The sequence below is a fragment of the Micromesistius poutassou genome (assembly GCF_964030765.1).
Source record: "Micromesistius poutassou genome assembly, chromosome: 4".
NCBI classification, from domain to species: domain Eukaryota; kingdom Metazoa; phylum Chordata; class Actinopteri; order Gadiformes; family Gadidae; genus Micromesistius; species Micromesistius poutassou.
This window is the reverse complement of record NC_140274.1, coordinates 18,931,623-18,957,901: the sequence shown is the minus strand read 5'-3', so window position 1 is coordinate 18,957,901 and position 26,279 is coordinate 18,931,623. Positions and strand designations below refer to the sequence as shown.

General features: G+C 50.0%; 1 protein-coding gene across 4 annotated transcripts in view; it reads left to right on the top strand.

Moving 5' to 3' along the window:
- ppp1r37 (protein phosphatase 1, regulatory subunit 37) overlaps positions 1-26,279 on the top strand; it is a 37,558-nt gene that overhangs the window by 7,099 nt on the left and 4,180 nt on the right. For all 4 annotated transcript variants that reach the window (XM_084467421.1, XM_084467419.1, XM_084467420.1 and 1 more), the window contains 10 exons: positions 7,917-8,014; positions 15,192-15,237; positions 15,444-15,544; positions 16,993-17,112; positions 18,874-19,024; positions 19,254-19,409; positions 19,526-19,638; positions 19,848-19,989; positions 20,712-20,878; positions 21,056-23,330. In XM_084467421.1, the coding sequence (XP_084323547.1) occupies positions 7,917-8,014; positions 15,192-15,237; positions 15,444-15,544; positions 16,993-17,112; positions 18,874-19,024; positions 19,254-19,409; positions 19,526-19,638; positions 19,848-19,989; positions 20,712-20,878; positions 21,056-23,330 (3,369 nt within the window). The remainder of the gene's footprint in view (positions 1-7,916; positions 8,015-15,191; positions 15,238-15,443; positions 15,545-16,992; positions 17,113-18,873; positions 19,025-19,253; positions 19,410-19,525; positions 19,639-19,847; positions 19,990-20,711; positions 20,879-21,055; positions 23,331-26,279) is intronic.

The following is a 26,279-nucleotide window of genomic DNA, read 5'->3' as shown; positions in this document are numbered from 1 at the left end:
CCTGTCCTGCCCAGACACGCACTCTTCCTTTTTGTATTTTCTTTCTAATCGTCACTTTTTTTTAATCCACCCTAAAAAAGTAATGTAAGAATACATTATAAATATAGTTGCAAGCAACCATAATGGGGTCCAACTGTATGAGGAGTATGGTGGTGGCCTAATGAATACATGATTTGATGTTGTTGTACGTGATTTTGACGCATTGTTAGAGCTGTTTAAAAGTGTTGTACAGCGGTTGACATATATGCATGCATTTCACTTTAAAATGTGTATCTCTGCCGTCTTTTGCCTTATTGCTATGAATTTTACACCATATAGGCCCACAGTCACCTTGTACATGTGTGCCAAGTTTGCAGCTTTTACCATCTCTGGCACCAAATCTGTTGGAGTGTGGGTGTGTGGTCAAGTTGCATTCACTGCACTATATCCAAATGGTCTGACCGTATGGGTTGCGATTTTAAAGTTGCATGCAACATCCAAATTGCACCTTCCTAGTGGTAATGGCAGCCTGTTTAAATGCTCAACTCCCAGGCCTTTTTTATAGCGCCACCTATGTGTTATTCTGGCCCATCTTTTGATTCCCCAACTCATTTTACGAGTTCTACAAGCCTATTTTTATAACTTTTGGTGCCAAAAAGTCTGAAAAAATATATACAATAGGGTTCCTACGTTTTGCGTAGGACCCCTAATTAATTATTTCTTCTGATAATCATAATAATATACTATGAATGGATATTAATATGGCAATGAGCCGCTAATAATCACAGTTACTTGCTTGATTTCCAAATTTTAGTAAACGACATGATGTGCAAGTTGCATGTCTTAAACCATCCACAGGTGGTTCATTTATCAAATCCAGTGAGGGACGATACACAAAAGTCACGGTTCGGTATGTTTTTCGGTACAGCAGTTTTTTTTTTTTTTTTTTTTTTTTATTCAACTTTTTTTTTTGATTTATTAAATTGTATCAAACAAATGCCTTACACACATGAAAAGACATCAAATACAATTGAGGATAAAAACACAATAAAGTCCATGACTTATTTCCAATGTGGTCCTCAACACAAAACATCAGGGCAAGACACTCAGAGTTTGTGATCAATATGATCACAAATTGATGATTTTTTATTATCATCAATAAAAAAAAAAATCTTTTTTTTCCGGTACGCAACAAAATTAAACGTGCATCGAACTGTTAGACCCATACCGAAAAATGTTGGTACGAATACGCGTATCGTTACATCCAGTTGATATGACAGATTTCATTATAAAGATCCATTACTCAAAGCTGCTGAACCGGTCTGAACTCACCCGTTTAAAACCCATGTCTCTCAGGGACACACCCCTTATCTCCTTTATAGCATGCATTGTCTCTAACCACCCAACCTTAAACCATGCTCCAGATCCAGGCCCATACCGGCAGGTTTCACCCACTTTCACTCACACCTGCCTGTCCTCCACTGTGAGCAGGCAGCTCACAGCGGAGGACAGGCCTAACCCTGTCGCATGTGGATGATGCCGCTGACCTCTGTTAAGAGTCTGGGACCGATGACCCAGGGATGGGGAGGATAGTTCGGACACCAGCACTAAGACGCTAAATACGAGCTTGTGACCAAAGTGTTACGTCCTCTACAGTGGACAGAATATGTTTTGGAATGCGTGTCTCGGTGAGCGGTTTCCATAGAGATTCACCCATTCTGCCTCATGGTCCTTGATCATCACTTTCCCGTCTCTGGATCTCAGAAATGAGCTGAGCAGCAGGGGTGTGGTGGTAGGAAAATGCCAAATGCGTGATTATCTTTGCCAAAATCTCAGCACATTAAACAATGACTTGTTTTATCTGAACTGCAATGGGAGTTCCATGTCTAATCTGAATGCCATTCAATCTGGTTCTGCTGATGAAGAAATTCCTTTTTGTAAGATCCTAGTTCGGAGTATTTAATGCGCTTATGGAGGCGAAAACATAGCCTGCCCATAACTGCTATACTGGGATGGTCTCTCCTGCATACCCCCCCTATCCTGGAGGTATGGGCTGGTCTCTCCTCCATACCTACCCCCCCCCCCCCCCATCCTGGATGTATGGGCGGGCTGGTCTCTCCATAATCCCCCCCCCCCCCCCCCCATCCTGGATGTATGGGCTGGTCTCTCCTCCATCCCCCCCCCCCATCCTGGATGTATGGGCTGGTCTCTCCTCCATACCCCCCCCCCCCCCCCATCCTGGAGGTATGGGCTGGTCTCTCCTCCATACCCCTCCTATCCTGGAGGGGTACAGTGTTTTTATGTTGTAATAAATCGATTAGTTTGATTAGTGGATGCCGCGTTCCACTGGGGCAGGGGATCCAGACTGCATGTGAAGAAGATTTCCTCTCAATCTGTTATCCTAGCCTCTGAGATAAACATTGTCTTTCATCAGTTTAATGGGAGCTTTTCAAACAGAAGCGTGACAGAAGTTACAAGCATGCTAAGAAGAGGTGACACGGTGATACTCTTTGTGTTAATCAACTAACCCGGCCCCCTTTTCCCTGGGGGTTGTTAAGCATCTCAGAAGGTGGAATTTTAGCAGGGTTTATTGTTCACTTTTTAATACTCCGTAGGTTATTTATAATATACTCTATGTGGTAGGTTGCTAATAAGCTATGCCTTACCCCAAGTTGTGTGTCCATGTGTCATTTCATGCGGAAGCAAAAGGCCACCAAACTCACATTCTGCTTTTTTCAGCTGCCCTTTTTGTGTGGTCAAGTGCTCATAAATGTGTGTGCCAGGATTCAGAGCTAGACACAGCAAAGCATAATGAGGAGAAGCAGATGTTGACTCAGTCCATAGCTGGAGATAAGCATCTGAACATTGTACTTCAAGCAAGGCGCTTCTGTTTTCAGGGCCATTGCAGTTGTGCAAGCGTCATGTACGAATTAGAGAATTGTGTGACCTCATACTGTGTGTGTGTGTGTGTGTGTGTGTGTGTTCCGTTTAGCCCCCATTACCCTTTAACCACAACTCTTTAGTTGTATATGTAGGCCTTAGTGTAGTAGATGGAAGTAGTTCACTATTTTCCAAATCAGTTTCATGTTAATCAAACATAGCATTCATGAAACGCAGTGTAAACAGAGAATTCAAATTTAACTAATAGCTAAAGTGTGGATAAATAAAAAATGGATAAAAGCATCTGCTGGTAATCCCAAATACAATCTATTAACAGAATTAATTCATCAGCCACTCTTCAGGCAAAGCAATATTTTAGACGGTAAGCCAAGACAACTTTGGACTGATAACTTGCTTGACATAAGCCATTATTTCTAAACTGAATGGCCGTGTGGGCGACAGCCTCTTCCCTAGTGTGTGTTGTGTCTGTCCTGCTCCACACATTCAAACACCTGTCTTTACTTGTTCCCTCACTGTTGCTGGGGTAAGGGGAGAGCCCAAAGCCCTGTGTGTTTACACCTGGCCTCCTGCTGAGCAGTGCGGTGTAGAAACAGGAGATGGAGCCGTGCCCACTGGAGGCTAGGCGCTGCTGGGGCCGTGTGTGTATTGGATCGGATCCCTGCACACCACGCAGAAGGAATGCATTGTGGACCCTTTGTAATCCCAGTCATGCTGTGAATCTTATGCACGATGGATGTGGGACTGAGTAGGACGGCAGAGCATCCACACACCACCATGTCAGGGAATCTGCTGGCTCTCTAAAGAACGGATAAATGCTGGTTCTTTCGGGATTTGATTCATTGTTTATCTAGCTCCTTTTAAGTAGAACCAACTATTTGTTATTATTATTGGCTTATGTTGTTCCACACCGGAATAACGATGAGTTCCGGGAACACCTTCCCATGTTCAACACGTGACAGTGGAAACACAAGCTCTTGAATGGCCCTTGTTATTCCACATGACTCATGTGTTGGCCGCTGTGTATCTGGGGAGACGTGTTTACACTTCTTAATGGGCTGAACAGGTTCCTCCCCTTTCACCGGTTCCCAGAAAGAAGCCGTAGATGAAGGTGAGCGCAGCAGCGAGCCTCCTTCCTCTCACCAGCGGTAGCAGGGTACGGCTCCTACTCCCACTCGTTGATCCTGTTAGCCAGGGCTCCAGGCCTGAGACGCTATTGTATTCAGTATTCATCATCACACTTGAACCCGGTCAGTGTTAGGAAGTCCTGCCATGCCTTCCTTCCTGTACTGATTTTGTACGTGTGTTTTTACATTTCTGTTTGTTATCCGAGGAGAGACTGAGTAGACGTCTGGGTGTGCGTGTGTCTCCTCTGCTCCATCAGTGTCACAGGAACACGAAAACAAACAGGTTCCAGCCACTGATGTTCTCCAGTTTTCATAGAAGCACTTACTAACTAGCGTTTTCGATATTGTCTAAAGTTCAATCTGTTATCACGATGGTCCTCAACAGATTGGCAATATTAGGCCACGCAACAATCAGTGGGTGTATTTGGCCGTTCTTCTGGCTGTTCTTCTGTGTCGTGTTATTATGGGATACTCCCTTGTTGGCAGCAGGGCTGCACTTCTGGTTACAAAACCAATCCCACTGTCGCACCAATACAACAGGGCTGGCCCACCGTGCCGTGCCCTGCCCCCTCCCGGTGCACTGAGGCCAGGATCATGAGTGAGAAGTCAGTGAACCTGTTTCTTCCTCAGTTCTCTATTACCCTTGTCCGCCCCGTTTCTCAGGATATAACCACCTGATGCATAGGATTAAAAGGGAGATAGAATAACAAGTCACATCTTTTGTTACAAAAGGAACTTTTTGAATGGATTAATAAAAAAATGCTGTCACAAATGATCCTCATTACTTCCTGTGCCAGCTTGAGGATATACATCTGTCGCACCTTCTGAAAAGACTCAACGCTGAACACACTGTTGTGTTTGTTGTCTCCTGTCCTGGGGCCAAGGTTCCTCATGGATGCCTGTTGCCGTCCATTTCATGCTTTCACTGAACCTTGGCTGCAAGGGGCCGCAGACATGCATTAGTGTTTTGACCATTGGCCATGGCTTACTGGAGAGAGCGCTCGCCCCAACCAGCAGCAATATCCTCCAAGCTTTAACCAGCCTTAGTTAGCCTAAAATTATGTTCGGAAACTCCACTGTGACGGCAGCACTTGATCAAGTGTGTTGTCTGATTTATAATTGTACACCCCCATCCCTGGAAGTTGCCCAACAGGGCCAGGAAAAGGAAAGGTGTGTTGCTCCTATAGAACACTGAGCAGAGCGCAGTCGCGTGGCCAACAGCAAGTTCACGCTTGTCTTGGTCTAGCTGCTCTTCCCCACCTGTGGTCTCCGGCGGGCAGGGTGTGATTTCACCATGCAGCCGGCTGTCTCTGCTCCCCGCCGTTGTTCTGTCCATGGAGCCGCCTAGGGTTAGGCTAACGGCAGCCAGACAGACCACAGCAGTGCAGCCTGACGTCTGAGACACATGATGCAACAGTTACTGTGGCCTTGAGTTCAGATGTTTGTGTCATCCTGCTGCTGGTTGCCTACATGTAGACAGCAGACATCCGGGATCAAAGCCAATACCTTTCGTGCTGGTGCTTGAACACTATCCCATAGCTCCTATAGCTAAACTATCCCACTCTTCACATGCTTTCATGAGCTTTGCATGCGCTACTATGGATTGCAATGGTGCACTCTTAAACTTTCTCAATCAAAAACCTCAGCCGTTGCCATTTACTGCACATGTTACGGATATGGATTTACAGGGGAAGGACTTTTAGGCCGTGCATTTGGTTCCTATGTTGGCGAGATGGGAGGGACTAACCCTCACACAAATCCACGGGTTCCCAAAGCCAACAGGCAGGGGCTGCTGCTTCGGTTTAGCACCTGGTTTAGCTAGCACAGTTCTGGGTACATTGTGTACTACTGGCTTCGTCGCCAGACACACCCTCTTTCAATCCCCCTCTCACACACAAACACAGACATGCATGCATTTGAACCTGTACAACACAAGTTGTAGTTTCTAGCTTCTCTTGTCCATGAGCAATGATGAAAATGACTCAAAGCCATATGGGTAACTATGTTTTGCTACTCGTATGTTATGGTCTTTTGTTTTTAAAATCTATAGACCTCTATTTTTAGCAAATGTACGCACGCTCACACAATATTTGAGGAGAGGCGATAGATGGAAGAGGATAATAATAATTCATTTTGGATTTATGATGATAATTTACAATGACGGCACCAATTCTCTATCAATGCCCTGGGTGAGATTTCATCATCGATGCAATAGAAATGTGTAAATATTTGTGTATGAGCCAACGTGGCTCCCCGCCTGCAGACAGGATGCCCCGCACAAAGCTGGCTTGTAGTCGGGAAACCTTAACGTACCTCTGCCAAGTTAAATAGTTGGGCATGCTACCTCGTGACCATGAGCATATCACTACCGCTCAAGTCCCCGTACTGAGACTCTCACCTTCGTCCAGGTGTCAGGTCCCTAGAGCGTCACATCAAGAATCTTCTCTCCTTTCGGTTAAAACCACATATTTCGGTCACTAGGACATCAGTTACTTGAGCCTGTATTTCATTGGGCCACTTGGAGACGATAATGGTTAATGGTGAATTAATGCCCTTAAACAAACCCACAAATTATCCGTCCCCTGCCCCCGTCCTCAGTGAACACTGACATGTGCCATGAGTCAACAGTCCCGTGATCCACTATTAATAGACCGGTACTCGATTGACCGCTAAGGGAGGTGAAGTAACCAGGAAAACCCACAGTGCTATTCAGAGCACAGGATCAAAGGTTAACTTTCACCAGGAAAACCCACAGTGCTGTTCAGGGGTCAAAGGTTACCTTTCACCGTAGAACACAGGCACACGCATACTGTAGATGGAAGGGTTAGGATTAGGGTTAACCCATACTGCAGGAGACGGCAGTGGGTGATGGGTTAGGGTTAGGTTTAACCCATTTATACTCTAGATGGAAGGGATCTGAGTGGAGACGGCAGTGGGTGGTGGGTTAGGTTTAACCCATACTGTAGATGGAAGGGATCTGAGTGGAGACGGTGGTGGGTTAGGGTTAACCCATACTTTAGATGGAAGGGATCTGAGTGGAGACAGCAATGGGTGGTGGGTTAGGGTTAACCCATTCTGTAAATGGAAGGGATCTGAGTGGAGACGTGGTGGGTTAGGGTTAACCCACACTGTAGATGGAAGGGATCTGAGTGGAGACGGCAATGGGTGGTGGTGGGTAGAGGAGGAGAACATGAAGTGAGGAGGACTTGGTCTCACCTTGGTGCCAGCATTCAGAAATGCTAACAGCAGCACAAATTCAGTTTTCCCCAAATTTCCCCTAACTTTGTCCACAGATCTCTCAAGTTTCTTAACTTTTATTTCTCATGGTGGAGGTGGTGGAGTGGGTGTCGGTGGTGGTGTTGGAGGCGATGGAGGAGGGGGTGGCGGTGTTGGAGGGGGTGGCGGCGGTGGCAGTGGTGGAGGTGGTGGAGGGGATGGAGGTGGGGACTCAGTGTGGTCAGAGATGATGTTGGGTTTAGTGCAGCTCAAATAGAGGAGTATTCCCTGGGGGTGGTTGTTAATAACAATTGAAGACAAAAGTCTTCACTATGAGTACACAAAACAAAAGGTTTACTAAAAGGACTTTACCATACTAACACACTGTGATTTGAGTGCTGTTATTAACAAGCGAAGGGTGTGTCCAAACCCCGTAAAACCAGTCAAATGAAGAGGACCTACCGTGCAGGGGGCAACCAGACGGTTAAGGGCCTTCCTGCCTGAGAGTCGGGATGATTTGATGCTTCAGAGTAGAGTATAAAGTAATCATATGTGTCAGGCCTACGCGTTATCACATTTACCTCCAAGCAGGACACAGGAAGAAGAGCATAGATTGGGTGATATTGCTGTAGAAGTAACAGAGATGTTATACAAAAGGCCCTGTTAACCTTTGACCCCGTCTTGATTATTTTCCAGCCCAGAACGTGACCGTGGATGAGATTCTCACCGCCTACAGACAAGGCTGCCAGAAGCTCAACTGCAAGCCCATCGCCAAAGTGCTCAAACAGATTCAGGTGAGGCCCGGACTCCAGCTGCAGGGAACCAGGGACACGCACGCACGCACACACACGCGTGAGCGCACGGATGCGCACGTGCACCTGCGCCCACACAGCGTTTTCCTGCAGGCTGAAGCACCAGCTCCCGAGGAGAGCAGTCTCATTGAATTCTGTCCAGCCCAGTTCAGTCAGCAGCCACCCTGCTGTCTATGGGGATGTGTGGGGGGATGTGTCTGGACATGTGGAGATGTGTGAGCGCTCTGTTCCGGGGTGGAGCCAGCTAGTTGTAGGGTGTAGTGCAGACGGCTTTAACATTGTGTGTATAGCCACCAACTACGTCAGCTGCATCTTGTAGAAAAACAGTCAAAGTCCACAGAAATGGCCTCTGAGAAGGCTGTCTTCTAACCAGATCTCTGGTACCTGAGTATAAGACGACCAAGGAAACCCGCCACTTACACAACTCAAAGTTTGGTTCCTTTGTCAAAAGCTCAATGGAAAATCAATAACATTTAAGGATTGTTTTCAGTTTTGTTATGGAAGTCATGCTGTTGCAGAATTTGAGTGAAACATTAGTTTCTTTGTCAATTTGCTGTCAAAGAGCTGAGTGTTGTTCTTCAAAGACAGCTTTTTAAACCAAGCCACCAAGGGGGTATTTACTTATGAAAGACAAAAATGTATTCATATTTCATTTTCTTTTGTTGGGATTAGCCAGCACAGGTTGTCCTAATCCTCCCTTCTATAAGCCCTTTTCAAGGTTGCTTTCACTCTTTTCACTTAGTTTGGCTTTTACACAGCTGAACAGAAACACACTCAAGGTGAATAAAGTGATGTGTTGCCCTCTCTCTAGTTTGAGTCGTGACGTTGTATGAATAAACCAACCATGCTCATTATGAGAATTTATTAAAAATTAAAAAATTTAATAAAAACCAATTGGCAATTAATTAATACAGAATAGCGTCAAATAAAAGGAGAGCAACGGTCTGAGATCTGGAAGGTTCTGAGTAGAACGTCTGGAAGGTTCTGAGCAGATCGTCTCTGTAGATATTGATATAAACTCTACAATATTTGTATTTGTTCTGCTGTCCTTGGCCACAAGTGCTGCGTAGCCCCTGTAGTCGTTTTGAGGGAAATGCAAAAAAAATTCATGGAATAAAGATAAGTGGTAGCATGAGCCAACTTGCAGTAAATAGTGTTCTGCTGTTTATTAAGAACAGGGAAACACAGTCAGGGTACATCAGTAAATGCATTGCTAGTTTAGCGCTAGAGAGAACGATGTATTAAGCTCTTATATTCCACCCCCACTACGTCTGAAGTCCTCAACCAAACATTCAGTACGTTTGGAGTACGTTCAGACAAACTCCAAGGACATATCTTTTCTATAGGCCAGGATTTAACACATCTTGCACACATACAGAGCGTAACTCAATCAGGCTTGATTCTCTTCACACCAAGGGTGTAAATCCTCCCATGTTTGAAAGCATTAAATGAAACACGACAGATGTGAACGCACCCTACAGTCTTTTTTCAGAGGAAAGGCTGACTGGCTCATGTCTCAGTAGGGGCCCTCGCTTGTGATTGGTCACCGGGAACGGAGTAATGATGAATTAAAGGCTTGGTGTGGAAATGACAGAGGGATCGCATTGCCTCTGGGTGACTGAGTTAGCAATTTGCGTCAAAAGTACGTAGAGAGTGATGGATGGTAAAGGTGAATGACATATTCCTTAATTTGCCGCAATTTCCTGCCCCTGAAAACCCACACGCTGTTGAAATAGTCCGCCTCACAGTGATGCAATGGAACATTTGAGGGTCTATTTACATAAGTACTCAAGTCCTCACAACAGCCCACCCCTCGCTGAAACATAAACACAGTGGAGCACTGACAGCAAAACGCAGACAGATAAAACTCTGGGTATTGGTTCTAGTCCCATACGGTCATACTCGGCCTATCAAGCGCTAAACACCAAGGCGCATCACAACTTCAGCCTACTGTTTTGAGGATGCCAGCACACTGTTTTGTCATCCTTTTTAACCACCTTCCGCCACACCAACAACCTATTTAACATGGTGTACATTGGTTTGTAGCCAAGTAAATGTTCAGTAGGACAATAGCATCCTCTTTAAGTTGGGCGAGTTCAAAGTTGGGAAAAACTCTCGAAGTAAATTAAACTATACAATTATTATATCAGAAACTACAGAGACTAGAATATTATTTATATTCATAATTAATGTTATTTCTAACACAATATAGCCTATAACTCATAAAAAATACATTGTTGTGCATATGTCCTCCACGCTCTAAAAATAATGGATTAAGAATCATTTTCCTTATGAAAGGAACACAGCAATTGTCCAACCAATGAGAATTTGGCCGAACAAGTGGCTGTCGACCACCAGACCCTGACCTCAGGTCAGCTCTGTGCAGGGTGGACTCCATCCCACCTGGGCACACAGCAGGTCCAGTGTTTCCCACAGACCAGGTAGCAATGTGTGGTGCCCGCCTGGCGCCGGTGAGGGAATCGAGTGTCACGGTGCCGTGGCGGTCTGTTGATAATTACTCACCAAAATTGATGTTACGGTTTAGTTTTTACCTGAATTTTTGCCTATTTTAGTGGCAATCTTTAGATTATGTGACATTCAAGGAATGAATTGCAAAAAACAACTAAAGCTGGAGGTTTTTATTTCAAATACTGAACTCAAGACCTACCTCAACCAAAATCAACCTGTTCTTGTATTTAACTTTTTTGGTAAAACAAAAGAGGAGGAGCGGGCGAATCAGGTGTCAGTGCACGTGGAGAAGAGCAGGAGCGGACGAATCAGCTGTCAGTGCGTGTGGACAGGAGGAGGAGAGGGCAAATCAGCTGTGAGTGCGTGTGGAGAGGAGGAGGAGAGGGTGAATCAGCTGTCAGTGCGCAGGGAGAGGAGGAGGAGGAGGAGCAGGCGAATCAGCTGTCACGCCTCATTCACACTACCTCCGTCAGTCGACGGATGGGCGAGGGCATGTCTGACGTATGGGAGAGTAGTCTTTGTGGACTCAGCCTGCAGCAGGGGCAACACTCTCCTTGCGCTCTCCTTGCACCAGGCGTTATAAAGCCGGCTTTTTCCTGCGTCTTCCTGCTTGTTGTTATTGCTAAATGGATCCCGTAGTCGCAAGGAGAGTGTTGCCCCTGTACGTGTACCACAGCAATCGCCCAATTCTTAAATCCATTAAATCCATTCTTAAATCCCCCGCTGCCAGCCGGCTTTTTGACATTTCCACGGCGGGTTGTATCACAAAGACCATTTCATTGGACAGAGTCCAAGTAGCGGCACTGTAGTGTATTTGCATAACCGCGATCTGATTGGCCGACTGACCCGTCACTTCCCAAAAAGTTTAACATTTCTCAACTTTTGACGCCAGCCACGGAGCCGACTTGACGGACGGACCCACAATGCATTTCAAGGGCGCCCCATGTAAAGTCAATGAGATGCGTCCGTTGACGGAGGTTGACGGAGGTAGTGTGCAAGAGGCGTCAGTCCACGTGCATGTATCAGTGATACGCGGGTTGATCCAAATTGAGCGGTTGCGAGTCACCAAAAAATTATTTTGTGATATTCGGTTAAAATAAAGATGCCGAATGCACTGTTGTAATTTATAGAGTAGGCTATATCATATAAAAGACAAAGACATCATTGGCTGAATGACTTGCGCAAAGATGCAGCACGAGCTTTCCAGTTGCTGACGTAGAGACAACTTTCTTTCTTTTTTCTTAGACCAGGTAACTGTCTGACTGATTTAAGTCACCGTTTTATTTTGAATAGGTAGCCTATGTTAAGCCTAGGCTATTTGTTGACCTGGTGTGCAAAGGTTTCAATTTGCAGACTGTTAAGAGTGTCCACTAATAAAGATGTTTCTTAAAATATTCAGATTTTATGCTCGGGAGATAGCATCAATTAGGCATCCCTGTGAGTAACTGCTCAAACAACATTTTATGTAGGCTAGTGGGAAATCCTTATTTATTGTGAATGTTATATAGCTATTATTAACTTTTGCATGAATGCTGAAGCGGGATAAAATAGGCTAATGCAAAAATGCAGGTTCCTCACGTTAAACTGCTTGGAAGTTGGAATCAACATTGTAATACTTTGTTTTAAATGCATATGACTCAGGGATGTCAGTTTTTACGTAAGCCAATAAGGCTATGATTAAGCTAATCAAGAGCATGGCCTATAGCTTTTTAAAATAAGTGGGTCGGGAAGCAGGTTGGTTACATTATTTTAATATTAATACTGTCAGAAGAGTTGCGTTTTTTTGTGTGTGTGTGTGTGTGTGTGTGTGTGTGTGTGTGTGGTGTGTGTGTGTGAACGAGAATGACAGGGAGAAAGAGCTCTATGCGGAGATGAATGAACGGAATGATATTAATATTTCATAATCGCGTTAAAAAAAAAAGGAATCAATTTGTGGCGCTCAGTGTTGACTCTGTGGGTGGTGCTGCGCCACACATCGGTCTATGTATGGGAAACACAGGCCCTATGACTGATCAAACATCTGACTGGGACGGAGTGGTTAGGTGGGAAGCTGTTCTGCAAGGTCAGGGTCTGGAAGGTTGGAAGAACAGTCCCATTGCGATGGGACAGTAACACCAGTGTCTCAGGGACTGTTTGTACTGCCCCCCCCCCCGCCTCGCCACACCCTTCCGGGCCCTGTAGCCGGGCCTCTGTAACTGCCTTTATAAACACGCTCACACGTCTGCACGCGCTTGTGACCCTGCAACATGAAGAGTAGATGTGTAGACGTAGGCAGGCCCGGCCCGCTGAGGCTGTGACGTGGCACAGTGGAAACCCTGGACCTCACCGCCACACCCGCAGGTCAGCTGAGACACTGTGCTGACATCACAGCCACTTGTGGAAAGACACAGTAACATGCTAAGCTGCTTCTGTCCCATGCCCGCAAGCTGCTTTTAGACCTGCTGTGTGAGTACATTTCCACTGGGAGTTAACTGGCTTTGGTCTCTCTCCCTCCCTCTCCTATCACTCTCTCTCTACCTAGCTCCTAGTCTCTTGCCTAACTCTGTCCCTTATTCAATCCCTCTCTGGTTGTGTCTTAGTAACACTCTCCCACTCTCCCCCTATCTCTCTCTACAACAGAACCACCAGGGCTGCCTTGACGGTCCCGTTGTTGTTTAGCCCTGCGATCAGTGGTCCACTGCTCTCCGTTCTGCTTAGTCATCCTTGTGCTAAACCGGCCGTATAAACAGGCCAGGCAAACTAAATAGTTGGCCGGCGAGGGGGAGGGGTTAAGGTGAGTTCAGCCATTTGCAGTTCTTCCCTGGTGGCTGTGAATGCGTTCTCTGTGAGGGCCCCGCTGGCGTGTAGACGTCGCAGGGGGCCAGGGGCCTGACACTTTATGTGCATTGAGGGATATTTACAGTGTTCCAGAGCCAGACCCTTTGCACCTCTGTATCTGATCACCGGCTCCTCAGTCCACTGACTGGTTTCTCTCTGCATCACAGGGCCAGCTCAATGAATAAGTTCAACTATTCAATGTGGTATCCTAGGAACAACACAAACAAACAACACAAACAAACAACCTGCTCACCAACACATCCACACCTTCTGAGCAGTAGATGCTCTGAGCGGCGTGGTTCATGCGCCTGGTCCAACGTCTGCAGTCCCCCGTCCCAACACACACACACACACACATACAGCCAGACCTGGGAGGAGGTGCACGGAGTGCACCCCCTAGTGTTCACTCCCAGACACGGCACAAGGCTGGGGTTACACTGGTGAATGTAGTTTAGGGAGGCTGTGTTTACCATATCCCTTACATGCATTGACAATCTGCCATGTCAAATGAAAAACGACGAAAGAGTTAGTTATTAATTTATTATAATTTCATCTTAAAAGAGAAGTACATCTAAAGTGACTATCTTGTTTTTAGTGTGAACTATATGTGATTAACAGGTGTTGACATCCCTATTAGACGGCGGTCTTAAAGGGTAAGGAAACCACTCTGCTGTCAGTAATCATCACTAACTGCTGGCAATAGATAAGAATCAAACCAATGAAATGAGCTGCATGCCCGGTGTGAAGCCCGGACCCCAGACAGGCCTCAACACCATCTGTTCCCACATGGCCATTAGTTTCCACAAACACAAACACACACACACACACACACAGACACACACACCCCCACTCTCTGCTGCGGTGTCTGGCTGCGGCCCTCCCCAGCACCGATACGTCCTCCTCCTCTGCCAGGCTGCTCCTAATCCTGATGGGCTGATGGGCCGCCCCTCGCTCTAACACGTCACACGTGAGGGGCATTTGGTGGCTTTGTGTATTTATTTTCTTGCTCGGTTCTTTTGTAAAGAAAGATCCCAAAACGGCACAGGCGGATGGGGCTTCTTGTTTGTGGAAAACACGTGTGTTTGCCTACGAGGGAACATTATCAGAGCGTGTGCCAAGCAGAGCTCTGGGCAGGGCTGATAGCAGCCCAGAGGTCATCAGGTGCATTGGAGAGCTGCCCTGCTCTGGATAGGGATTTGTTGCACATTGTGTGTGTGTGTGTGTGTGTGTGTGTGTGTGTGTGTGTGTGTGTGTGTGTGTGTGTGTGTGTGTGTGTGTGTGTGTGTGTGTGTGTGTGTGTGTGTGTGTGTGTGTGTGTGTGTGTGTGTGTGTGTGTGTGTGAATTATTGTCACTACAAACAGATTACATTTAGATTACCTCCATAAAATGTTTAAAAGTGTACTCTATTGGAGTTTTCTCCCCAATCCTTGATAGTTGAGGTTTCAGCTCTGTGTCACTTATCATTAAGACTAAAATGTGCATCTTGATGATAGCCTGTTCCAAGAGGGCCGTGCCTCCTCTCTGGAGCATGAGTCATGTCTGCCCTCCTGGACTCGCTGTGTCACATTGTTGCTGAAGGGCCTGTAACACGGCCTGTTACACGGCCTGTGTTACTTTGCTTCCCTCCGGCCGCATTCCCCTGTGTTGTCAGAACTCTCCAGTTCCCTGGGGCACACACACGGAGTACAAATACGCACACACGCACCACGCACACACCCAGAGGTTCATCGCTGGCACCTGGGCATATCAATCCTGGTCTTATTATTGTTCTTCTGCTCGACGGTTGGACCTGTGATTGGTGTACCTCTGCTATTGCTCAGTGCTTAACCAGGGGTCCTTTACTGATGCACTGTTGCCTCTTTATCCCTGCAGGAACTGAAAGATCTGACGCAGCGAAACGAATGCCTGGATCTTAAAGGTGAGTGTGCAACACACTAACTATGTGGCACTCTGGGTTTGAAATGGAAAGTCACCAACAACACTGTGTGTGTGTGTGTGTGTGTGTGTGTGTGTGTGTGTGTGTGTGTGTGTGTGTGTGTGTGTGTGTGTGTGTGTGTGTGTGTGTGTGTGTGTGTGTGTGTGTGTGTGTGTGTGTGTGTGTGTGTGTGCGCACTCGCGCTCCAGGTGAGAAGCTGGACTACAAGGCCTGCGAGTCCCTGGAGGAGGTGTTGAAGAGGGTGCAGTTCAAGTTGGTGGACCTGGAGCAGACAAACCTGGATGAAGATGTGAGGGAAACACTCACTCACTCACTCCTTCTTCATCCAGTTTCTATTTGTGTTTCTCTGCGTTGCCTCTGTCCTGGTGCCAAGTGGCTGACCGGATGTGGAAGGGTTTCATCATGGAGGTTCACATTACTCACATGCCTGTGTATGTAAACAACATCAGACACACACACCACATCCAGAGGCTGCATCCTGTCCCGCACGGCTCAGGATATACAAATACAGCTTTGAGGGTTGTAAATCTAACCGCCTCCACATTGAAATACTTCCTCAAACCACAACCGTTTTAAAGTCCAAGAGACGTTAAAATACATGCAAAGGTTTTATTATTCAGTTCATTCAGACAATTACAACATAATTATCAATATATTTCTTTAATCACTTCTGCCATGAAAAATAACGACTAAATGCTTGGCGCTCCTGGCCCACTCCTGCACGCTGTAGGAGGTAGTGTGTGCGTGGGAATGCATGTACTCCTTATTCCCCAAGGACTTTACCCCTCACGTCCAGCAGGTCAGAGACTCCCAAACGGAATGAATGAAGTTAAGAAGTTCCACAAAATGGTGGCCGTAGACGGTCATGGAGTGTTAACTCTCATCGCAATCTCATTGGCTCTCATCATTTGCTGCTGTCATTGTATCCTGCCATTAGCTCCTCCCATTGTATGTCCTCACTGGCTCCTCCCATTGGGTGCTCCGATCGAGTGAGTCATCGGTGAGTCATGCTGTAGTGCTCCTCTCGTCGTCCCCTCCTGTGTCCCAGTCGGCCGCAGAGACATTGAGGAAAGGTCATTATGGCCGTGTTGATGCGGCCGTGACAGACATGCAGAGCAGCCCCCTCTTGGAAAAAACAACCTTTATGACTGAGGTATTGCATCACAGGACGGTGAGGGACGTCTCTCCCACGGGACGTCCTTCAAACACAAACCGCACATGCAGACGGGCGCGGTTTAATAAGCAGGGCATTCCTGCCTCGTGTGGTACGACGGCGCAGCGGCAAGGGGACCTTCAGCGGCCTCATTCGCACTAATCTGGCTCACCTGACCCCCCCCCCCCCGCCCTGACTCCATAAGCCTGGCTCTGGAGTCTCTTGGAGGAGCTTTGCTTCCTGCCGACTCATTCCCTCCTTTGCTCCATTTATTATATCCTCCATTTTGTATGATGAAAACGTTCTTTTTTTTTTTTTTGGCCTTGGCCTGAACGCACCCGGTGCACTCGTCCACGGGCTGTCTGCGCCGGGCCTGGTGGTCTGTTACCACGGCGACCACCCTCCCCCCCCCCCCCCCCCGCTCTACACTGTAAACACTGCCTCTATCCTCCCAGCTCTAGGTCTGGGAGGATAGAGTCGAGAACGGTGTCAACGCTCTTTGGAGTTTGCCCAGAGTATAGACCACATTTAACACGTGTGTGTGTGTGTGTGTGTGTGTGTGTGTGTGTGTGTGTGTGTGTCAGGGGGCGTCGGCGCTGTTCGACATGATCGAGTACTACGAGTCGGCCACACACCTCAACATCTCCTTCAACAAACACATCGGCACGCGGGGATGGCAGGCCGCTGCCCACATGATGAGGAAGGTGAGAGGTCACACCACGCCCACCATAGGTCAATGACCGGTCTTACCGGAGGAAGACTGCACACCGGAGATGACCTTCGTCCTAGTCACATCAGCATAGTGAGAGGTAGACAGCCAACAGTGGTTCTAGAGGAACCAGCCGGTAAGGTGAGGAAGAGCTGGTTGGACGGAGAGTCTATTGATCAGCTCTGAGCCAGTGCTGTAGCATGGTCACATGAGATGCCTTCAGGACTTCATGATTCTGAACCCTGGTGTCTGTCTACCGGCCAGGGTTTAAGAATATTTGTTCTTACTGATTGATGTCAGTATATGCAGGGAACAGGGAGAGGATCCTAATTGGCTGAGCCAGTGAGTCAGTGTCTGAACCTGGAAACCTTATGTGTCACACTAGCTAGTCTATGTAGTCACCGTCCTGCCCTCTAGCGTCGTCTCAAATCTCACTTATCCCATTCAAATGACTAGGCCAGCCAAATCTAAACATCATGGATCAAACCATTACCCAACACTCAGACCTGCTAGCACAGACTAAGCCAGACTAGAATCAAGCTCCTCAAACTCATTTCAGAGTGAGGGGGGTGGTATGTGGTTCACCACTGGTCACACAGGTCACCAGAGGTACAGAGTTCTATGGTTTGGTCAGGTCCTGACCGTGGAGGATTGTAGTCATCCATATCCTGCTTCTCCTCTCAAGCTAGCATCAAGCTAGCTGGGCATCAAGATAGCTGAGCATCAAGCTAGCTGAGCATGTTATCCATTTGACCATTCCTCTATTAAACCTGCATACACCTGTTAAAGTTTAAACTTGAATTACATAAAATGGAAATGTTTTCCTTCAAGTCTGAAAGACGTATTCTACATAAAACGTGCTAAAGTTGATCCAACAACTTTGCTGTGTTAAGGAAGGGGGGGGGGGGGGGTGGCAGCTCGGTAATCTCCTCTCCCTGAAGGCAGGTTAGGGCTGTTTCCCAATGTGAAGGCTGCAGCCTCGCTAGAACGCTTCCTTGCAAGTCGTGTCCTATGGAGATGAGGCAAGAGTGCTGGCTAGAGTGCTGCCTAGCGTTTGTAGTGTTCGGAGTTTGGAACGACTTGCTAGTGTGGAAGCGCTTCCGCTTTTTATTACTGCTCCAGTGGTAAATATTGTTATATTTTTATAATTGTTGAAATTGTTATTGGCGACAGTAGTTTGTTTAAACACCAGCTACGTACATATTAAAACAAATCAATCCATGCAAAATATTTCATTACGTTGCAAAAACATTCGCACAGGTCTTAAGCTTAATTTTTTGCATTTACATGATTAATCTATAGAAAGCAATATGGCACAAAATATTTCTTTCCATCCGCAATTTTTAAATACCCCGCACAGCGTGTGAACGCAAAGGATTGTGGGGATTTTGGGTCGTTCAGGATCCAGCAATGCATCCTTGAAAAATCTCGGAATTCTCAAAAACAAAGGATGTGAAAAGGGCGCGAATTTCCGAGCGTTCAACATCTCAACATTGGAACAGTGCTTATCAGCGTTCTATGACGTGCGTCCTTAAAAGGGCGGCCGTTGAGCATGCTTCCTTCGCATTAGGAAATAGCCTAGATCTGCTCACTGCTGTTTGCTATCGTGGTGATCAAAAGGTCAAAGGCGGTCATAAGGAACTCTGTTCATAATGAATCTTTAAACATCCTTAAACCGTTGGGCTCACGTCCAGGTGCTCTGCAGGCTTCCTCATCCTCCTCATCATCCTCCTCCTCCCTCTCTCGCCCCCTTCAGACCAGTTCCCTCCAGTACTTGGACGCCCGCAACAGCCCTCTCCTGGACCACTCGGCCCCCTTCGTGGCCCGGGCCCTGAGGATCAGTGGCAGCCTGGTTGTCCTCCACCTGGAGAACGCCGGCCTGTCCGGGAGGCCCCTGATGCTGCTGGGTGAGACCCGGGAGGGGGACAGGGGACGGGGGATGGGGGAGGCAGACCTGAGACGGGGACGGGGGACGGGGGAGGCAGACCTGAGACCGGGAGGGGGACGGGGGACGGGGGAGGCAGACCTGAGACCGGGAGGGGGACGGGGGACGGGGGAGGCAGACCTGAGACCGGGAGGGGGACGGGGGACCGGGGAGGATCCGTCGTCTAACCGTCTTTCTCCTTTCTGGTCCAGCCACGGCGCTGAAGATGAACATGAACCTGCGGGAGCTGTACCTGGCGGACAACAAGCTGAACGGCCTGCAGGACTCTGCACAGCTGGGGAACCTGCTGAAGTTCAACTACAACATCCAGATCCTGGACCTGCGCAACAACCACATCCTGGACACCGGTGAGAGTCTCGAAGGTGACCCCGTGGACCGGCGGGGAGTTGGCGTGTTCACACGGCTCTGGCTCATGTGTCTCCCCCTCCTCCCCCTCCTCCTCCTCCTCCTCCTCCCCCCACAGGGCTGGCCTACGTCTGTGAGGGCCTGAAGGAGCAGAGGAAGGGCCTGGTGACGCTGGTGCTGTGGAACAACCAGCTCACGCACAACGGCATGGGCTACCTGGCGGCTGCTCTGGTACGCCATGGTGGACACTCCGGGTCTGAGGGGCACTCCGAGTCTGAGGGGCACTCGGGGTCTGAGTAACATTCGGGGTCTGAGGGACAACATGGCATCTGTGATGCGTGTCGTCCCCCGGTCTCACTGGTCAGCACGTCTCCAACATGAGGTTCTGAGTTCCGTTGACCCCCCCCTTTTATCTTTGGGTTCTTCTTCCTGCCCCCCAGCCGTGCACCCAGAGCCTGGAGACCCTCAACCTGGGTCACAACTCCATCGGGAACGAGGGCGTCCACCGGCTGAAGGACGGGCTGATCTCCAACCGCTCGGTACTGCGTCTGGGCCTGGCCTCCACCAAGCTCTCCTGCGAAGGTAGCTCCTCCCCTCCCGCTCTCCATTCAATAGGAGCTCTAATTTGGTGTAGAGGGGGCAGCATGTGGCTCAGGAGGTAGAGCTGGTTGGCAGGTAGGTGGCCGGTTCAGTGTTGAGGTGTCCCTGAGCGAGACGCCTCACCCTGACTCTTGAGTAATTAACCATGAAATGGTTTGTCATTATGGGGAGACGTTGGTGTGTTTGAAGCAGACGCTTTCGGTACTCATTGGCCGAGGTTCGGGGACGTTGACGTTGATTCAACATCATCCTCTCTGAGGATGATTCTGATACAAGCTGTCTGCCAGATGGGAGAGATGGCAGCAGATGTAAAGGATAGCAATTCATGAGATGCAGATTGTTGTTTATTTGATCATAGCCAGCAAATGTCATAAATCATATTAAGGTATATCTTATATGTGTAGATATTAGTGCACACTGAAGAAGGCACACTCTCTCTCACACTCTCCCTCCCTCACACACACACTCATTCTCTTTACTCATTCTTTCATTCACACTCTCTCTCACTCAATCACTCACTCATTCTCTGTCACGCACACTCTCTCACTCACTTTCTCGCTCACTCACTCATTCTCTGTCACACACACTCTCTCACTCACTTTCTCACTCACTCATTCTCTTTCCCTCACACTCTCTCACTCACTCACACTCTCTCACTCTCCCTCCCTCACCCGCTCCCCCCTCCCTCCCTCCCTCCCCCCTAGGCGCGGTGGCGGTGGCTGAGTTCATCGCTGAGAGCTCCCGGCTGCTGCGACTGGACCTGCGGGAGAACGAGGTGAAGACGGGCGGCCTCATGGCTCTGTCCCTGGCCCTGAAGGTCAACACCTCCCTGCTGAGGCTGGACCTGGACCGCGAGCCCAAGAAGGAGACGGTGAGGCTCAGCGGCTGGGGGGGTGACATCTGGGGGGGTGACATCTGGGGGGGTGACATCTGGGGGGTGACATCTGGGCGGGTAACATCTGGGCGGGATAACATCTGAGGGGATAACATCTGGGGGGAGGGGAGGGTTGGTGGACCCCAGAGCTAACGGCTGAGGACCTCTCTCCAGGTCAAGAGCTTCATCGAGACCCAGCGCGCCCTGCTGGCCGAGATCCAGAACGGCTGCAAGAGGAACTTCATCCTGGCCAAGGAGAAGGAGGAGACGGAGCAGAAGATGAGGCAGTCGGCATCCATGGCGGAGATCGCCACAGAGGACGGCCCCCCGGCGGAGGAGGAGCCCTCGGACCCCACCCACCCGACGGCGGCGCTCCAGAACCAGGGGGACGGGGAGGCCGAAGACGGCCAGTCAGAGAAGAGCTGCCTCCTGTCGGAGACGAGCGGTGGCCAATCGGAGACGAGCGTCGGCCCGGCAGAGACAAGCCCCGAGACGGAAGCGTCGCCTCTCTCCGAGGAGTCGGACTCGGACACAGAGGAGGAGGAGGAGGAGGAGGTCCAGGCTGAGTCTCCGTCCTCCTCCAGCCCCGCCCCGACCGGCCCCCGGTCCCAGGACCCGGCCCCCCACCGCGCCTCCCGCACCCCCCCGCCCTCGCCGGCCGTCCCCATCGCCGGGAGAAGTGTCCTGTCTGCGATCACGGTGACGGAGTCCCCCCTCCCCCACGGGCCGCCCCCCCTCCCCCACGGGCCGCCACCCCTCCCCCACGGGCCGCCCCCCTCCCCCGGACGCCTCATCTCGGTCTCCAGCCCCGGGAAGGGCCACAAGATCTTCATGGTGACTCGGGTGGAGAGCCCCCCCGACCAGCAGCAGGTGACGGTGGGTCACCAGTACAATGGCAGCCAGTTCGGGTTCCCCGACCCGGGACGCGGCCTGGACGCGGCCGACCGGCAGAGCCCCAAGGTGACCCGGACCCGGGCGGACCAGCGCCCCGTAGCCCCCCCCCCTCAGTCCCCCCCCCTCACAGACAGTCCGGGGGCCCCCCCGCTGCAACCGCCGTCTGCCGAGTCCGGCCCCCCCACAGACGTCCCCCACGGCGAATCACAATCCACGGGACTCACGGAGCAGAACCCGCCAGTCGCCGCGGCGACAGCAGACCCTGTGGCCCCCCCACAGATTCTCCCCGAGGGGCCTGAAGGGGAACTGGAGCCCCCGGACGCCCAGCTCCCCGCGGAGGAACGGAACCAGCAGCTCACACCGGACCGGTCTGCGGGGGCCCACACTGTAGACCCTGAGGGCCCCCCGGCCAACGAGACTTCCTGCTTCCCCCGCACTCAGGCAGGCCCCGGGGAGCCCTTGCCCCCCCAGACCCCCAGTGGACCCCAGACCCCCCAGACCTCCAGTGGACCCCATACCCCCAGTGGACCCCAGACCCCCCAGACCTCCAGTGGACCCCAGACCCCCAGTGGACCCCAGACCCCCAGTGGACCCCAGTCCTCCCAGACCCCCAGTGGACCCCAGACCCCCCAGACCTCCAGTGGACCCCAGTCCTCCCAGTCCTCCCAGACCCCCAGTGGACCCCAGACCCCCCAGACCCCCAGTGGACCCCAGACCCCCAGTGGACCACAGACCCCGTGGTCCGGCCCCCCAGAGCCAGCGGCTCCAGCAGCAGCGTGGGAGAGCAGCGAGGAGGGAGAGGTAGTACCGGGGGAGGATCCAGAGGATAAGATGGCCGCCGCCGAGCAGTGGGCGGAGAGGGGTGTGGGGACCCCCCAGGCAGGCATGCAGGAAGTGCCTGAGACTCTGGAGGAAGCACAGTCGCCCCGCCCCCAACCAAGGGAAAGCCCGCCCCTGCCCGCCTGGGGAGACCATCCTCAGAGCCCGCTCCAGCCGGACCTCCCCCCCCAGGGCGGGGCTGCAAACCAGGGGGGGGAGGGGGCGGGGCCAGCAGCCCTACCCAACGGGCTCAGGGTGGAGTTCAACCTGCTCGAGGCCGAGGGCCCCAAGGCAGAGACCTGTCTGCCGGAGGCCGAGGGCCCCAAGGCAGAGACCTGTCTGCTGGAGGCTGAGGGCCCCAAGGCAGAGACCTGTCTGCCGGAGGCCGAGGGCCCCAAGGCAGAGACCTGTCTGCTGGAGGCCGAGGGCCCCAAGGCAGAGACCTGTCTGCTGGAGGCCGAGGGCCCCAAGGCAGAGACCTGTCTGCTGGAGGCTGAGGGCCCCAAGGCAGAGACCTGTTTGCTGGAGGCCGAGGGCCCCAAGGCAGAGACCTGTCTGCTGGAGGCCGAGGGCCCCAAGGCAGAGACCTGTCTGCTGGAAGCTGAAGGCCCCAAGGCAGAGACCTGTCTGCTGGAAGCTGAGGGCCCCAAGGCAGAGACCTGTCTGCTGGAAGCCAAGGGCCCGAAGGTAGAGACCGCTCTGCTGGAGCCGGCAGCCGGCAGTCTGCTGGAGCACGGTGAGGCCCCTGGTTCACGTTCCGATGGAGCTCCTCCACTACTACACATGGCTTTATGTGAAACGGTCTCTAAGACTATTGAACCAAAGGGAGACATGAGCCTGTACTGATGTTAGTCTGAACCGACGTCAGTATGAACAGACCTTAGTCTGAACCAAAGTTAGTCTGTGTGGAAGTTTGTGAGGAAGGGCCGGATCCTGCGGATGTTATAGAGGGCAAATCTGCAGGATCGAGCCACCATGGTGATGTTTGCGGTGCAGCATAACTGATTGTCCAGTACCACACCAAGGTTTCTGGCAGTTGGAGAAGAAGATACAGTGATTCTCGACAGTGACCAGTAAGTCCATGTGTAGGCAATCTTTCCCTGGCATTAGGTAGAGCTCAGTCTTGTTGGGGTTAAGCCTCAGGTGATGTGCCAGACAATCAGGGTTTTGAGTAGGGGAAAGAGAGGAATAGGAAAAACTGTGATGTAATTTCAGAGCCCAGAGATCTGGTATAGAGGGAGAACAGAAGGGGCCACAGTACAGAGCATTGAGGGACACCAGTGTCAAGAGTGCAGGGTTTGAACAAGATGCCATTCCTTGTTACCTGATAGGTGCGATTCGTCAGGTAGGATGTGAACCAGGATAGTGCAGATTCAGCAATGCCAAGTTCGGCGAGAGTAGTGAGGAGGATCTGGTGGTTCACCGTGTCAAATGCTGCGCACAGGTCGAGGAGAATGAGAACTGATGAGAGGGATGAGGCTCTGGCAGCACGGACGGACTCAGTCACCGCGAGGGGAGCCGTCTCAGTGGAGTGTGCCTTCTTGAAGCCTGATGAGGGTCAAGCAGGTTGTTATGTGAGAGATAGGAGGACAGTTGGTTAGAGATTGCACGTTCCAGTGTTTTAGAAAAAGAAATGAAAGTAAAGATACCAGTCTGTAGTTCTGGATGTCGGTGGTGTTAAGGGTCGGTTTCTTGAGGAGAGGCTTTATTCTGTCAGTCTTGAAGGATGCTGGAACAAGGCCTGAAGTGAAGCGAGGAGTTAAGGGCGGTGAGAAATGGCAGGAGTGTCGCTCGAGACGGCCACGGGGAGTGAGGAAGGGATAGGGTCAAGGGGGCAGGCGGTGGCGTGGTTAGACGTAACTATTCCGTTGACTTCTTCGGAGGAGCGAGGGATAAAGTGGGTAAAAATAGGTGGGGATGGGCAGAGAGAGGATGGTGGCATGGGTAAAAGAAGAGCTAATGTCTTTCACATTCTGGGTAAAGTAGGTAACAGTCATCAGCAGTGAGGGAGGGAGGAAGGAGAGGGGAGGGAGGGGTGAGGAGGGAAGAGAACATGGAAAATAATTTCCTGGGGTTGGAGGCAGAGGAGTTGATTTTGGTCCGGTAGAAGGCAGGTGAAGTCTGAGAGAAGGATAGATAGTGAGATAGATCATTAGGACAGTCTGATCTCTTCCATTTCCTCTCAGCTGCCCGCAACTCTGCTCTATAAGTCCGCAGAGATTCGGAAAGCCAAGGAGGGAGGGGTGAGGATTGCGCTGGTCTGGAGTGGAAGGGACAGAGGGAGTCCAAGGAGAAGGAGAGGGAGGATATTATAGTGTCAGAGGATTCCACTGTGGATAGTTGAGAGAATCGTTCGACAGAAGGTAGTGAAGACAGGACAGTTGAGGCAAACGTAGAGGGAGAGAGAAGAAAAAAAAAAGCAACAAAGTGGTGGTCAGACACAGGGAGCGGGGTGACAGAGAGAGCCAAGGTACTAGTGCTGGGAATCTCATGCACCTCATGATTCGATTCTAAAACGATTATCGATGCACCTCGATGCAACATTTTTTTTTTTACGTACATTTACATGCGTGATTTTCGAAAATATTTATATACATCTGCGTTTGCTACTCAGTTTGCTTATCACTTTCTACTTTTGTGATGATCATTAAAGACAATCAACAGATGAATTACCTTATCTAATATTTTATATTAGATAAAGTCGGTTCTCTGAGCAGAGAACCCGCAGGCGGAAAGGAGTTTTCTGTAGCGCTCCTGCAGCAGGTGAACAGAATGTGATAGCAGGCGAACAAATTTAATTAAAAATTCTAATATATATTTTATAAAATATATATTAAAAAAAAAATTATATATATATATATATATATATATATATATTTTATTATTATTATTATTATTTATTTTTTAATTCTGATTATTAACTTATTTGCATCGAGACAGAATCGTTCTAAAGAGAATCGTGATGCCTCGAAAAATCTATTATTTTTCCCACCCCTACGAGGTAACACAGGACCTTGTGAATATCAGCTCAAGTTGGTTCGGCCCTGTGTGTGGGAGGAGAAGGGGAGAGTTAAGTTTCTAAGGTGGCAGAAAAAGTTCAGGTTAATTCAGGTTAGTGTGCAACTTCTCTGGCAGGATGTTGAAGTCGCCCAGGATAATGAGTGGTGTGCCATTTTCTGGAAAGCAGCTGAGAAGGTCATCCTTCTCATCGTAGAAGTCGCGAAGGGGATCTGGAGGATGGTAGATCACCACAATGAAGAGCTTGATAGGAAGGGTCACAGTGACAGTGTGGAGTTCAAATGCATATCTGGTCAAGTGTTCTAGTGGAAGGACTTGGTAGGACCACTTCGGCAAGATGAGGAGTCCAGTCCCTCCTCTTCGCCCCGATGGTCTTGGGGTGTGTGAGAACGAGTAGGCGGTGGAGAGGGCAGCAGGAGTAGCAGAGTGATCCAAGTCTCTGTAAGGGCTAGGAAGTGGAGAGTTGTGAGGGATGCGGAGGCCGAGATGGAGTCTGCCTTCTTGACCACTGATTGGCATTTCCAGAGTCCTCCCATCACTTGGAGGTCGGTGTAGGTAGAGAGCGCTGCGTGGCACGGATTGGAAGGGTTGCTGCGCCGAGCTGAGGATCTAGGGTGGCGTCTATCCTGACCATGATTGAAGTACGACACAGAGCTACAATAGGGGT